At 46.2% G+C, this 15,368-nt stretch overlaps 2 protein-coding genes across 2 annotated transcripts in view; both read right to left on the bottom strand.

Moving 5' to 3' along the window:
- Nucleotides 1–9,885, bottom strand: part of SLC35D2 (solute carrier family 35 member D2) — a 24,672-nt gene extending 14,787 nt beyond the window's left edge. The window contains 3 exon segments of the mRNA XM_090131886.1: nucleotides 140–173; nucleotides 7,214–7,515; nucleotides 9,787–9,885. Of these exon segments, the coding sequence (XP_089988012.1) occupies nucleotides 140–173; nucleotides 7,214–7,515; nucleotides 9,787–9,885 (435 nt within the window).
- Nucleotides 7,436–15,368, bottom strand: ZNF367 (zinc finger protein 367). The gene is made up of 5 exons (XM_031608188.2): nucleotides 14,151–15,368; nucleotides 13,428–13,578; nucleotides 11,601–11,720; nucleotides 11,067–11,205; nucleotides 7,436–10,456 (listed from the first exon to the last, which is right to left on the bottom strand). The coding sequence occupies exons 1-5, from the start codon at nucleotides 14,502–14,504 to the stop codon at nucleotides 10,219–10,221; spliced, it is 1,002 nt and encodes a 333-aa protein (XP_031464048.1). The 5' UTR covers nucleotides 14,505–15,368; the 3' UTR covers nucleotides 7,436–10,218.

The raw sequence follows: 15,368 nt of genomic DNA, 5'->3' as shown, positions 1-15,368 counted from the left end.
AAATCACTCTTACCGTGCATCTAATAAAAGAAGTAGTGCAGTATAACAGAGATTTCACATCTCAATATATCTTTATGCTATCATTAGTTTAACTTACTAAATAATGGGTATATACAATATGCTTTACTTGTGAACACACCTGTCCAATTCCAAGAAAAATTGGTGATGGGAATCTGAAAAACATAAATATAGACATAGACATTTAATACCAAGGCAAGCAGGAAAAAAAAAATAAAAATAAAAATAAAAAAAAAAAAAAAAAAGAGAGAGAAAAAGAAATTAAATAAAAGGGGAGTTTAAATCTAGTGCATGTGGATGACCACAAGAGCTCAGAAACCACAACACTCACTGAAGTCCTCGTACGGTATTTGTGCAAGCCATATTCAAATAACACAGCATAAGCTAGCTGATCAATTAAAGAGTAATTGGTATTGATCTATTTTAAGTGAAGGTTACATACTTGGTGAACCATAACAAAGTACATGTTTTGGAGTGGCCTCATGTACACACTGCACATCTTGAGACTGTGTAGAGAACTTGCCCTAACGTGAAAGCTTATCTCCACAGTCCAAAAGCACTAACAATGTGTACTTCTAAGAATAAAGTAGCTATGTAAATGTTGTAGAAACATTTACTGTTTGCTCACGTTGTTAAATTCCTGCCATATCCTCTCAGCTTTAGCTGAAAGTACAAATGCTTGAATGTTAAGAAAGCGGGAACCTTAGCAGTGCATATGAAGAACCTGAGTCTCCATTTTCTCCCTTAAAATTTACATCAATAAAAACTAATAAAGATGTGGTAGCAGCTGCTAGTTTTCTACGTATACAGTGAAATACAAGCAAATACATCATGTGCTAGGGTTCACTGCGTTATGCTATCACAGAAATGTCTGGAGTCCCTCTGACAAAAAGCCTCACGTTGCTCCCCAAACATAACAGTTGTGTCATTCCAGCAAGATAGCAGTATTTTGCAAAACTGCACTGTCAGGGATGGTCACACACAAATCTGAAGCCAGGGAATCTGAAATCAAACCCTGTTCATTCTCTGCACACATCTGTACAAATAACTACCTAGCAAGAGTCTACCCTGTCTTCAAGTTCTGTAATTTTCCACTATCACAAAACTCCTTGGTGGTGGTGATTTATAAATGAGGCCTCCAAGAGCTGCTTTTGATGCTAAGAACTGTATTTCTCAAACAAGCCATGTGACAAGAAGGTAGTATTTAGAAAAGAATCACAGAAATATGAAATTTTGAGTTGGAAAAGACCCTTAAAGGTCACCTAGTCCAACTCCCCTGCAATGAACAGAGACACCTACAGCTAGATCAGGTTGCTTAGAGACTGGTCTGACCTAACCTGGAATGTCTCCAGGGATGGGGCATCCACCACATCTCCAGGCAACTCGTTCCAGTGCTTCTGTAAGTGCACTCTGAAGTGCAGCAGGAAGGACATAGGAGTCATAGGTTAATACCTATGGTGGGGGTAAAATGAGCACCAGACGCAAGACTAGCATTTATAATCATATGACATCTAAACTGTGTTTTTGTTTGCACATGCTGCTAAACAAATGTGGATATTTCATTCACTTATGCCCCAGAAGTCTCTCCAGGATTTTTGAAGCAGTGGAGCCCTAGGAACCCCTTTACACTCTTTATGTAAAATTTAGGTTTACCGATGGTCACACTGCCTTGGAATATTTTTCATGGGTGCATTACAAGAAGCTGCTGATGTTAAAATGAAAACCTCCATGAAACAAAAGCATGACTTGCATCACATATCATTTTGGGGAGATGCAATATACAGCTGTAATATTTAAATAGTACTGAATGATAAAAAAACATTTGGATTTGCTTTTTTACTGCTTTTTTTTTTCTTCTATTTCTGTTCTTAGCTCACAATGGCTAAAATACAGCAAAACCAAAGTAAATATTAAGTAAATAATATTTAATACTAGGGGTGGAGCTGGCACATTAGCGTCACGGCTTAAACACCTGCCCTTAACCTTCACACTTGATAATAAGCTTTAAATAGCTTCGGGGAGGGTGGAAGCTAGCACAAAACACAACAGGTGAGAAACCATTGTTTCTGCTCACTGAGAAAGGGAAGATTCAGTGAGTGAGCACAGCCCACACTTCCCATAGGGTGCTACATCTGTTCGTGTGGGTCTAGTTCGTGTGAGAATTCTAAGCTTTGGTCCCTCCTTGTTCAGGAGACTGGCTTTCCTTGGCAGTCTCTGAGACCAAAGGCCGAAACATGGTCTCCACTAGACAGCGGGCTTATTCTAAGAAGACCGTGGCAACCCAGACAGACAGCTTGCCGAGAAATGTCGCTGTTAAGGTCTCTGGCTGCAGGGAGTGCTTGAGCCTGCTGCTGCCCAGGGAGAGTAGCAGGGACCACCACCTCTGTGAGGTGTGAGCAGGTGGATGAGCTGCTCAGCCAGGTGGTGGAACTCAAGGATGAGATGCAGAGACTTAGGACCATCAGGGAGTGTGAGCGGGAGATTGACTGGTGGAGCGACTCGCTGTCTTGCCAGAGAGAAGGATTCCGGGAAAATACCCCCAAAAAGGACAGACCTGACTGATGAGGAAGGTTGGAAGAGAGTCCCAGCTTGGTGTCACAGGAGACACCCCTGCCTGCCTAGCCCGCTTCCCCAGCTTCCTCTAAGCAACAGGTTCCAGTTGCTGGAAGTTGAAGGGGAGGTGAGTGGAGAGGTAATGGAGGATCTGCCTAGGAAAGAGCCTAGGGCAAGGCGGTCACCCCCACGCCTTGAGACTGCCTCTGACAGGAAAGAAAGAAGGGTGGTTGTGGTGGGTGACTCCCTTATCAGTGGAACAGAGGGCCCCATATGCAGACCTGACCCAGGCCATCGGGATGTGTGCTGCCTTCCTAGGGCTCGGGTCAGGAACATAACCAGGAAACTCCCTAAGCTGGTTAGGTCATCTGACTACTTTCCATTACTTGCAGTTCAGGTGGGCAGTGATGAAATTGGTCAGACAAGTCTACAAACTATGAAAAAAGATTTCAGGGGTTTAGGGCGTTTAGTTCAAGGAGTGGGAGCTCAAGTGATCTTCTGCTCTATACCTTCAGGGGGGGCAGTAAGGGATACCAAGCAGGATCAGAAAGCACGAGCAATGAATAATTGGCTCAGAGGCTGGTGTTGAGCCAGAAACTTTGGGTTCTTTGATCATGAGGCAGTTTACTCGGCCCCTGGCCTGGTGTCTGTTCATGGAACCCACCTATCTCAAAGGGGGCAACAAATACTAATGCAGGACTAGCAGGGCTTATTGAAAGAACTTTAAACTAGCTACGAAGAGTGAAGGGGACAAAAGAGGTCTCACAAGAGATAAGCTTAGGAAACAATGCGTAAGCTGGGGGTGAGGCAGATGACTTGACTGAAGTGCATCTATACCAATGCACGCAGCATGAGCAACAAGCAGGAAGAGTTGGAAGCGATTGTGAGTCAGGCGAATTATGACCTTGTTGCTATTACTGAAACATGGTGGGACCACTCCCATGATTGGAGTGCTGTGATAGACGGCTACAAGCTCTTCAGAAGGGGTAGACAAGAAAAGAAGGGTGGTGGTGTGGCCCTTTATATCAAAGTCTGTTTTGATGTTTGAGCTTGGGGTTCGTAATGACAGACTTGAGTGTCTATGGGTAAGGATCAGGGGGAAGGCCTCGTAGGGGAGACATCTTGGTGGGGGTTTGCTATAGACTGCCTAAACAGGATGAAGAGTTGGGTGAAACATTTTATGAGCATCTCGTGAAGTCACGCGATCGCTAGCACTTGTTCTCACGGGAGACTTCAACTTCCCTGACATATGTTGGAAGTATAATACAGCACAGAGGAAGCAGTCCAGGAGGTTTTTAGAGTGCGTGGAGGATAGCTTCCTTATGCAACTGGTAGGAGAGCCTACCAGGGGTGGGGCCCTGCTAGACCTGATCTTCGCTAACAGAGAAGGACTGGTGGGAGAAGTGAAGGCTGGGGACCGTCTTGGGCAGCGCGACCATAGAACTGTAGAATTCTCTATTCTTGGGGGTGTCAAAAGAGTCACCAGCAAAACTACTTTCTTGAATTTCCAGAGGGCAGACTTTGATCTGTTCAGAGCGCTTGTAGCACAGGTCCCTTGGGAGTCACTTCTTAAGGGTAAAAGGGTCCAGGAAGCCTGGATGCTCCTCAACATGGAAATCTTAAAGGCACAAGAACAGGCTGTCCCTGAGTGCCGTAAGGCGAGCCATTGGGGAAGATGACTAGTGTGGATGAGCCGGTAACTACTGTTGAGATTCCAAGAGAAAAATAGAGTCTATGTCCTCTGGAAGAAGGGACAGGCTAGTTGGGGAGATTACAAGGAAGTAGCTAAGGTATGCATGGAGGAAGTTAGGAAGGCAAAAGCCCGACTTGAACTCAGATTGGCCACCGCAGTAAAGGACAATAAAAAATCTTTTTATAAATATATCAATAGAAGAAGAACCAACGATAATTTTCATCCTATACTTGATGCAACAGGGAATGTGGCCACTGAGGACAAGGAGAAGGCTGAGGTCCTCAATGCCTTCTTTACATCTGCCTTTAATAGCCAGACCAGTTATCCTCTGGGCATTTTACACCCTGATCTGGAAGTCTGGGATACTACTCAGAATATACTCCCAGCAATTCAGGTGGAGACAGTCAGAGAGCTCCTCCTCCATCTGGACTGTCACAAGTCCATGGGACTGGATGGGCTACACCCTCGGGTGCTGAGGGAGCTGGCGGGGGTGATTGCCGAGCCACTCTCAGCCATCTATCAGCGCTCCTGGTTAACTGGAGAGGTCCCAGAGGATTGGAGGCTTGCTGATGTGACTCCCATCTTCAAGAAGGACCGTAAGGAGGATCTGGGGAACTATAGGCCTGTTAGCCTGACCTCGGTACCAGGGAAAGTAATGGAGCAAATTATCTTGGGTGAGATTACACAGCACGTTCGTGGTGTCCAGGAGATCAGGCTCAGCCAGCATGGGTTCACGAAAGGCAGGTCATGCTTGACCAACCTCATCTCCTTCTACGACTGGGTGACCAGACTGGTAGATGAGGGAAAGGCTGTTGATGTAGTCTACCTAGACTTCAGCAAAGCCTTTGACACGGTCTCTCACAGGATTCTTCTGGGAAAACTGGCTGCCTGTGGTCTGGACAGGTATGCCCTTCTTTGGGTAAGAAACTGGCTAGAGGGCCGTGCCCAACAGGTAGTGGTTAACGGAGTTAAGTCCAGATGGCGACCCGTTTCAAGTGGTGTCCCCCAGGGGTCAGTACTGGGGCCTATCTTTTTTAATATCTTTACTGATGACCTAGACGAGGGAATTGAGTGTACCCTCAGTAAGTTTGCAGATGACACCAAGTTGAGAGGTGGTGTGGATCTGCCTGAGTGTAGGGAGGCCCTTCAGAGGGATCTAGATAAGCTGGATCACTGGGCTGAGGTGAATGGGATGAGGTTCAACAAGGCCAAGTGCCGGATCCTGCACTTTGCACCCATGCAGCGTTATAGGCTTGGGGACAAGTGGCTGGATGATTGTGAGGAGGAAAGGGACCTGGGGGTGTTGACTGATGCTCAGCTGAACATGAGCCGATAGTGTGCTTGGTGGCCAAGAGAGCCAACAGCATCCTGGCCTGCTTTAGAAATAGCGTGGCCAGCAGGGGCAGGGAGGTGATCGTCCCCCTGTACTCAGCACTGGTGAGGCCGCACCTCGAGTACTGTGTTCAGTTTTGGGCCCCTCACTACAAGAAAGACGTTGAGGCCCTGGAGCATGTCCAGAGAAGGACAATGAAACTGGTGAGGGGTCTGGAGCACAAATCTTATGAGGAGCGGCTGAGGGAGCTGGGATTGTTTAGTCTGGAGAAGAGGAGGCTCAGGGGAGACCTCATTGCACTCTACAACTTCCTGAAGGGAGGTTGTGGTGAAGAGGGTTTTGGCCTCTTCTCCCAGGCAACGAACAGGACCCAGGGAAATGGCAGCAAGTTGTATCAGAGAAGGTTTAGGTTAGACATGAGGAAAAACTTTTTCTCTCAGAGAGTGGTCAGGCACTGGAATGGCCTGCCAAGGGAGGTGGTGGAGTCGCCGTCCCTGGCAGTGTTCAAGAGGCGTCTGGATGAGGAGCTGTGAGATACTGTCTAGTAGCTTGTGGTACCAGTGGTAATGTGAAGATGGTTGGACTAGATGATCTTATAGGCCGTTTCCAATCTTGTGATTCTATGATTCTATGATTCTAAAGAATATTACTGATGAGAATGTAGGTACAGGACTATGATTCTATACAGAAATTCTCATCAAGTCAAAGGTGCAGGTCTTCAGTGTTGGTATGACTAAGTGACCTCTGAAGTTCATTTTTCTGGCTACCTGAGTAAAGAAAGGTGCTTTCAGGAGAGTCAGATGGCTGTCAGCATCAAGGACACAGCTGGGACTGCCATTCTTGCAGCATGCATACACACTCAGTGGTGCACAGAGCTCTGTCCTGACTGATCTACAGAGCCCATGTGCTACATCCTATGACCAAGGTCACCTTCACTAGAGTGCTGTGTACTTAACATCTGAATGTACACACTAGAATTTGGCACATGGCTGTGAACCATGCTGGGGAAAACTCCTTTTACACAAGTGACTGCCAACCCTTGACTATCAGTTCCTAAATATTAGCTAGCTGTTTACAAATACCTGGCTACCAGGAAACAACCACTTTGATGAGCAAAGGTTTTATCCATAGGACCTAGCAGCTATCTGAATGGAGGAACTAATGTGCATCTTTCTCTGGGAGGGAAAATATGACAGCTGTGACGAACCTGCTGCACTACTGTCAGCATCAAGATCACTATGTCAATAGCCACTGAGGACTTCCCGAGGACCATCTCTGGGACCTGTGGTCCTCAAGACCCCATCCAGCCAGACCTAGTATGGTTCTGCCTACTTCTACAGATATCTCGCCCTCTGGGACCATAAGCGCCTTAAGGCACAGGTGCTGAAGAGCACCTTCAGGCGAGGTGCTGAAGAGCAGCAGCTAGTGAGCACCCTGCAGATCTCTGCCTCGGTACCCTGTCAGCAGGGTAGGCGAAAGTGCACTATCGAGTTCTTTGCCAGCGAAGCACCACGCGGGGTGGTAGCCGCCCGCTACTGCCCGCTTCCGTCGGGGGCGCCGCTGGGTTCGCGCCGCCAGGACCCGCAGAGGGGAGGCAACGGCCGTGGTTGCGCCACCGTCGCCCCTCACTGTAGGCGCTGAGCAGGCCCTTGTTCACCAACACTATGAAGAAGGAGTAGAAAATGGCCGAAAGCACCCTGGGTAGCGCCAAGGAGGCTCGCCCCGGCCGCTCATCTCGGGCGGGGACGGCGGCGGGCGAGGCGCCGCCCGGCCAACACACGGGCAATCGCCGCGACCCGACCCGGCAGGAAGGCCTGCACCGCGCCCCCTGGTGGCGCGAGGCGGGTAGGGCGGCCGGAACGGATGAGGCGCCGAGCTCTGCCCGCTCAGCTCGCGGGGCGGCGGTTCCCCTCGCTCCCTAGTGCGACAAAGGGCGCCCGTGCCGTCACTTCAGCAAAGTACTGCTCGTGAAAGCGCGATACCCGCTTCCTTAAGCCATCTCCTCAAGGAAGAGTTCTCTACGAACACATGCGAATTCCAGCGAATTAGTCGCTGGGAGCTGCCTCAACACAATTCACCTGGGCTTTATTTTCAAAAATTCTCCATATTTTGTCAAGTGTGAGGGAGTGGAAGACAGGACAAGTAGTAGGGATGGAAGGGGCTCAGGACGTGCTCCAGGTGGTGAACGTGTGTAAAATTTCAACAATCAGGAGAAATAACCACCTCTGTTCTGTGACATGTCAGGCTGGTAGTAGAGAAGGGAGAATAGAAAACAGCACGCACATTGACTAAACTTGAAAATTGAACCAAACTTTTATTCAAAGCAAGTACTGAAGTGACAACACATTCACTGTTTTGTTGTTAACTCATGCCAAACAGTAATCTTCAAGATTTCTTCAGTGTAATCACTTCTTAATATATAAAGCAACCTTCCACATCTCAATTTTTTTAACTTGATATTTTAACAGTAACTTGTCACAATACAAAACACAAAATGTCTGAATTTAGTCTAAGCATCTAAGTAGAATTCAGCATACTTATACTGAAAGAAATACTTTTCAAGTTGACCAAAGCACTACAGCTGACCGGAGGGAAAAAAAAGAAGTCATCTATTGAAGCTTTGACTTCATTCTGCAGCTGGCTGGCAGTCACAACAATTGGATGTCCTGTGAAATAGTAGAAGCAATTCTGAGTTACAAATCAGAAAAAACAGTTTCACGCTGAGGGCTCATTTGGGATCGGGCTGTTTGCAAACTGAAAAGTTAATATCATATTATTTGAAGAATTAAAAATCTGTACCCTGAGTTACCCAATTTACATAGGCTCAGGCACCAGGAATGAGTATGAATAGTTACATATTTTTAAGCTCAAAATACTTAAATGAGCCTGATGACAGCTGAGTTTAGGAATTGAAAACATAAATTAAACCATATAACTAGTACAAAACTAATTACATTCCATACACTCTTTTTTTTTTAAATATCCAATGACTTTTTAAGTCAAGTGAATCAAAACATAATGATAAACAAACTAGGTTAATAGGATTTTCTACCACAAAAGATTAACAAAGACCATAATTCTACAGTCACAGTTTTCTGATGTAAAAAGAAACTACTGTTCTGGAAAAATCAGTAGGCATCTAGTCAGTTTGTTTCTAGTGCTTGGTAAATTTTTCCTCTCATTTAAACAAGAGGGAAAGTGGCTTCCCTTCTCATCTGAATTTTCTGACCTTCAGAGGGAAGGGAGAATTAAGAGCAAGCAGGACAATAAATGTTTAATATCCCCTAAAGCAGTAGCTCAACTGCAAAAAAGAAAAAACAAGTTCACTTTCAAAACAACTGTTAGCATATCATGATTCTCCGGTTGTCTTCCAAGCAAAATACAGAAAAAATACCATGACACAATGGTATTCCCAAGTATACAACATTCAACAAGTAACAAAATATTTCACTAAACATTTTATATCAGCGTTTGAGTTTACCAAGCAGCGTTCTGTAACTTCATTTATTTGGGAAATATATGAAATCACACTGTTAACACACTTGTAACTATCTTTGGAAGCCTATTTTCTAGTTGTATAGTGAATATTTTTCTGCAATGTTGCAGAAACTGATAGCTGTGCTAAAGTTAGTGAACACAAAATTGGCATGTTATCTTTAAGTAAAGCATTAAGGTGGCTTTATGCACAAAAGTACAGGGGTTCTATGTGCTAATAAACATGTAAAAGCAAGACTTTAAAACTTAGTGTTTGCTAATAAGAGATCTAAAATAGTTTACTACAACCACAACACCCTGTAGATACCCCTTATTAACAAAAACAAGTGCCAAATCATTACAGGGTCCAAAGACATCTGAAAAAATATCACCAATTTTTTACCTTTGTCTAGAATTTGCAAGACTAATCATTTTCAGATAAAACCAACAATGTGCAAAAGCTCCTAACATCGTGGGTCAGGAATAACAAGTGCTACTAAGAGATTCTGCTGAGATCAAATCAGAAAATGTAAAATAACAAAGTCAAGCCTCATACTTTGAGCAGTCACAGCGAAGACTGTGACTACGGTTTATCTGCATGAAGCAGTTTCTTCCCCTCTACAAGTCACCATAACTAAGCTTTGCCTTCTACCTCAGTGACACAAGATAAAAAAAACGCACTGACATTAGAAAAATATTTTTCATTGGTGCTTACAGTATCTTCAGACCTATCACTTAATATAAATTTGCTTAAATAGTTCAGATAAATACTTTTCTTTTTGTCAGCCTTCTTTGGCCACATGTACCATACCATCCTGCTAATCATAAATGCTGTTCAAAAAGTGCTTCCTGTGAAAACTGCTTCAAATGAGTTAACCTTGCAAAAATCTAGCTTCCCACATGAACTTTGTTAACCCTGCATTATGCAGTCCCCTATTTACAAAAATACTTAGAAACTTTACAACTATCTTTAACCTTACAAAAAGTGCAATTCTCCTACCCCATGTTATGGAGCAACAACATTCTTCATAAATTCTACAGAATAGCAGCCTATAACAAGCAAATAAGGTGCTTAGCTTATGTCCAGGATCTAACTGGTTAAGTGCCACCAGGAAATATATTTTGTATAGGCAAATTCCATATGTATCTACTGTCGTGTGGGTGCCACAGCTAGGTTTGCAAGCTCAATTAGAGCCAAAGCACCATGCATTCGTTCACGCTGTTCCTGGAGGCGGCGGCGAGCAGCTGAGTGAGCACTATTTTTCTCTTCATCGTCTTCTTCATCAGACTGAAGATATTCCATTGGGTCCTGCTGTTCCTGATCAGTCTTCTCGACTGTTTTACTTTTCAAAGCAGGAGAACGCTGTTCTCTAGTCTCCCAGTACCTACAAAGTGAAACATGAGGAATGCTTTTTAAAATATGTTTAGCACATGCAACAACCATTCAAAACTGGCAAAACACTTTTTATTTATTTTTTTTTTTTACCTTGTATATGACCGAGCATTGCATTTAGTTTTATCTTTCAGATCTTATAATGGTAGTATTTAAGATGTCAGAAACGTTTATTAAACTTTTTCAGTGTGAAGTACCCAAACAACATCTGTGATATATCATGCTGTCACATGGTATTCTCAGCAGACTACTCATGCATACCCTATTCTTGATCCTCATATAGATGCAAATTCAGTAGGAAGACTATAGCCACTAACTAGGCCAGGTATTAGCACGCGTTCAATCAAAGAAACAACAGAGAAAGAACAAAAGTCTTGTGAGGAATCTTGTCTTAAACTACATACGGTGTTAGAGGCAAGGCTAGACTGAATAACACTAGAGGCATACCAGTTCTGGTTTGTTCTTTGTTAGTTGGTTTTTTGGGAGGGTTTTTTTGTGCATGTGTGTTTGGGTAGTTTTTTTTTGCCCCTCAGAATAGAGTGCTTTCTCCAGCCACTTTTATGGCAGTGCTTTCTCCAGCCACTTTTATGGCAGAAACTTACTTTGCTAGCCACTCAGCCACAGCTTTGTTATCAGCCGTCTGTTTTTTAGTCAGTCTGTCAGTGAGCTCTTCCCTCCTCAGCCGGGCATATGGATGTTTGGGGCAGTGGCGGTTTGCATGTGTGAATCGGCTCAAACAGCCTTAAAAAACAAAATGACAATGAAAAGCATGTTACAGAAAGCCACCAAGTAAGCATAGTATCTATACAATACATATCTTGCTGAATCCAGCCTTCTTCACTATACAAAAAGCAAGGTTTAGTAACCTTTATATGCAAGACTAATAACATTCCCAATCATTTCATATTTTATTATCAACTGACAACAGTATTGGCAACTTATATAACAACACGGGCAATTTTTAGATACAAGTTTGCATCGTTACGCAGATTATTCTAGCTCCTCTCTTCCCTCGAATCTCCTCCAAAGTTAAGATCCAAACCTTTGATAGACTGCTGCAATAAGAATGCACATACATTTTTAGTACTAGATGGCCCTTGATTCTGAAAGCCACAAGTTATTATTTGATGGCTCACCATTCTCTGAGCAGACAAAAGGTTTCTCCCCTGTGTGGAGACGCTGGTGAGTTTTGAGCTGCCCACTCTGAACAAAAGCTTTCCCGCAATCTGGATAGTCACACAAATAAGGTCTTTCACCTTAAAAATAGCAATAGAACAGATTTGTGAAAGCTGAATAAAAAAGCAGAGACAAGCTGAATAGAAAAGCAGAGTCACAGTACAGTGATCACCTTCAGCTTGAGGTTCATACATGCAAACTCTCCATTAACACACTCAGACACTAGCATGTACTCAAAAAGCCTCAGTGTAGCAGACAGCAGAGCTCAGCTTTTACCTCCAGATATTCAGTGTTGCTGGATAATACCTTTCCCCCCAACCCCAAGGGAAACACTGAAATGACTTAGTGTTGGGTTTTTTTGTTCGTTTGTTTTTAACTTAAGCTTCTTACACAGCATTACATAAGCTTTGTCCTGTGAAAATGTGCCTACAGAGCAAGAAACATAAAAAGTAAAACCAATAAATAGATAAGAAATGTAATTCAAGTTGTAACCACAGATGTATTATCATTAACGTGGACTTAACGAGAGTAAAGTAACAATGGTTATGAATATAGCAATATAAGAAGTTGCAGAAGTATCTTACTATTGAGTTTAAGTAGACTGCTTGAAAAAAGTTTTAATGGCAAAGCAAAGGTAACATGAAAAACTTAATCCAGCTACAGAAGTTTTCAACCATCTATTAAAAATGACTTCTCCATGCAAACTGCAATGAAAAGAACTGAGATAAATAACAGGCATCTTCTTCCTGCCTGAAGAGAATCTGATTGCATTCTACTATGCAAAGAAGCCCCATGCCAGCACTGCTCAGAAAGGATGACAAAACAAAGGTAACAATGACTTATTAAGTCAAAAGAGTAACACCATGGTAAGTTCAGCTCAATTAAGTCATTCATATTTAACAAACAAGTTCAATAACTAATTCCAGCACATGAAATGAAAGCCTCAAGAGGACAAGAAAACTTGTGCTTAAGATTAGTAATAGATTTGCCTTATACACTTGAGTCAGAAAAAAAAAAACTGTAGAAGCCAAGGTTTTTTGTTTTTCCACTCAACTGTTGATTATGTTTGTATACAGTATCATAGTTCACATTCCTTTGCAAAAGTGAAAAATTATAACTTGAAGGGGAAAAAAATAAGTACTTACTAGATATAAAAACACTTCTCTTTTGTTTCTAGTTTGTCTGGGTAATGAATGAGTTGATACTGGATCTTAATTTAATCATGTTACCTCTAGAACCTCTCTGTACGCACAGATCTGTAAATTAACAGTGATTACCTGTGCTCCAGAAAGTGAATCTGAAACAAGTAGGTGCTAGAAGAGACAACTGTAGAGCTGTTTTTCCTCAATCTTAAGCTGTCCAGCACTACACTGTAAAAGTTACCAGCCATTTTTAAATAATTCCTCCTCTTCCACTTCAGTTGATCATTATTTGAAAAGTGCGCAAACAAGAAGAAAACAGAAGTCTCAGCAGAGAGACTAAGACTAAAATAAATCCTACCAAGAACAGCATGCCAAGCTTGTGAAGTGCTCTCCCTCTAAGAGAATCTGGGAAAGGAGGAGATAAAGAACTCACAATACATGCTTCCAGTGCTACAGCCAAACTGCCGCTGTATCACCTGTCACAAAGGAAGGTTGTAAAGACTTTTTCTTTGCTTGCACGAACAAGCATGGGAGGGAAGCATGACTGGTTAAACCGTTACATTCACAAACAGATGGAGGTGTTTATTTTTTCCTACTCAGTTTCTTGGTCACATGCCCACGTCACCTGTTCACCTCCTCGCTTACCAGTGTGTGTGCGTTTGTGTGCCTGCAGCGACTTCTCTCTTGGAAACACCCTGTTGCAGATATTACAACGGATCCTGCTAGAGGAGTGCTCTCCTTCATTTATCAACTCACGGACTGTGTCCGCTCTTGGCCGGCCACGCCGTAAGCCATCCTGTGAGGAGAGAAGCAGGACGTTGAAGGACTGTGCTTCCCCAGAAGCCCGAAACAAAGCTGAACGAGACGCCACTTTGACACACAGCAACTTTCCCACAGCTATCCTAAGTTAGTGACATCGGGTAACTTAGGGACGTTGCAGCTCCAACAGTTTAGCTCTTAGCCAAGCTCTATAAAAAAGCCCCGTGAGGCGCCCCCACCCCTAAGAACCTCCTCTGCCCTCAGCAGAGCGATCCAGAAAAGACGAGCACGGAAGCAAGGCCCCACCACCCTCGGCAGCGGGCGGGGAAGGCGGGAGTCAGCAGGTGACGGCAGCTCCCGCAGCGCGCGACACTGCGCCCGCTACTACTGTCAGCACAACTGTTGGAGCTGGCCCTGCTGGAGACGGCCCGATGGCTCCGCCTGCACGGGTGGCGGCCCCACAGCGCGCGCGATACTGGCGGAAGTGATCTCATTTTAAATCTCCGGTAGGAGGACAGGCGGGGGAGGGGTGGCGGCGGCCCGGGACACCCTTTAATTCCGCCGGCACCCTCCCAGCGCCCGGGCCCTCTCCGTGGTCGCGGTCCTTACCTTCAGGTGCTGGTGCCGTCCACCGCCGCTCGGGCTGCCGGACTCCTCATCGTCCCGGGTGGGATCCCCTGCCGCCGCGCCGCAGGGCTGCTGGGCGGACGAGGGGACGGGGGCGGCGGCGGCGGGCCCGCCGGGGCTGAGGGTGACGTTGTGCGCATTCTCGCCCCAGCGCCACGGGTATACCATGAAGTCGCTGAAGCCGGGGCTAGTGGGAACGGGCGGAGCGGACGGTGGCTCCTCGCCGTCCCGCCGCGGGGACGGCTTGATTGGAGTGGTCTTGATCACGGACACCAGGACGCGCTTGGGCGAGTCCTGGCAAAGGACCACTGGAGGGCCCAGCGGCCGCTCCGACATGGCCGCGCTGACTGCTGCGGGAAAGGGACCGAGGGCGCGGGAGCACTGCTCGCCCGCGCCGCGGGGACGGATGGAGAGACACGGAGTTCCCTGCTCGGCAGCGCCCGGCAGCGCCTCAGTCGCTCATCGCCAACTCTCGGCACCTTCTCCCTTTCCGCGGCCACCCCCGAGCGGACCCGCGCAGTCAGCGGCGGCCCCCAGCCATCGCGAAAGCCACGGCACCCCCGCACCTTTCCGAAGCGGCGCCGACCCCAGTCTCAGCTCCGTCTCAGCCGCGCTGTCTCCAACGCCGCGACCCTCCACACCCGCACTGAGCCCGGGATTTTCCCGCGTTACGTTTCGCGCCTGGGCGTAGCCAATCCCCGAACCTTGCTCTGGTGTCAGGGACGGCAACTCGCACCAGCCAATGGCACTGCGAGAAACTGGACGGCCCGCCCCTTGAAGGCGCGGCCCAGACGGGACTCGGCCTCTCCTCTATAGCCCCATTGGGCCGGCGCCCGGCCCACCGGCAGGATTCGAAACTGAGTGGGCTCTCAGGCTGCGGGTCCGCCCCGCCGCGCCGCACTCCGTTCCCTCGCTGATTGGCCCGCAGCGAGAGAGTGGGTGGGACGAGGAGGAGAAGGCGTGGCCAATCGCCCTCTTTAGTTTGGCGCGCGCTGTTGTTGTTGAGCCACTCGGGCCAATGGTAGCGCCGCAGCGTGCGCGCCGTTTAAAGGGACCGCCTCGCTCGGGAAGGGTGGTGCCCGCGGGGCCGGGCAAGCAGGCGAACGCTCTGTGAAAGGCGACCGTTATGGCGGTTGGGGCGCACGCTGGCCTTCAAGGGGTGCCAGGAGGTCCCTGAACCGGGGGTGTTTTTGTTTTTTT

This window comes from Phasianus colchicus, chromosome Z (genome assembly GCF_987193195.1).
Source record: "Phasianus colchicus chromosome Z, bPhaCol1.hap1.1, whole genome shotgun sequence".
Taxonomy (NCBI): Eukaryota; Metazoa; Chordata; class Aves; order Galliformes; family Phasianidae; genus Phasianus; species Phasianus colchicus.
Note: the sequence above shows the minus strand (reverse complement) of the source record. Positions and strands in the feature narration are given on the sequence as shown.

Coding starts and splice junctions, on each gene's coding strand:
- ZNF367 (XM_031608188.2), bottom strand. CDS start 14,504: ATGTCGGAGCGGCCGCTGGGCCCTCCAGTGGTCCTTTGCCAGGACTCG. Junction 13,579..14,150: donor GACGGCACCAGCACCTGAAG/GTAAGGACCGCG, acceptor CTCTCCTCACAG/GATGGCTTACGGCGTGGCCG. Junction 10,457..11,066: donor GTGGCTGAGTGGCTAGCAAA/GTAAGTTTCTGC, acceptor TTCACTTTGTAG/GTACTGGGAGACTAGAGAAC.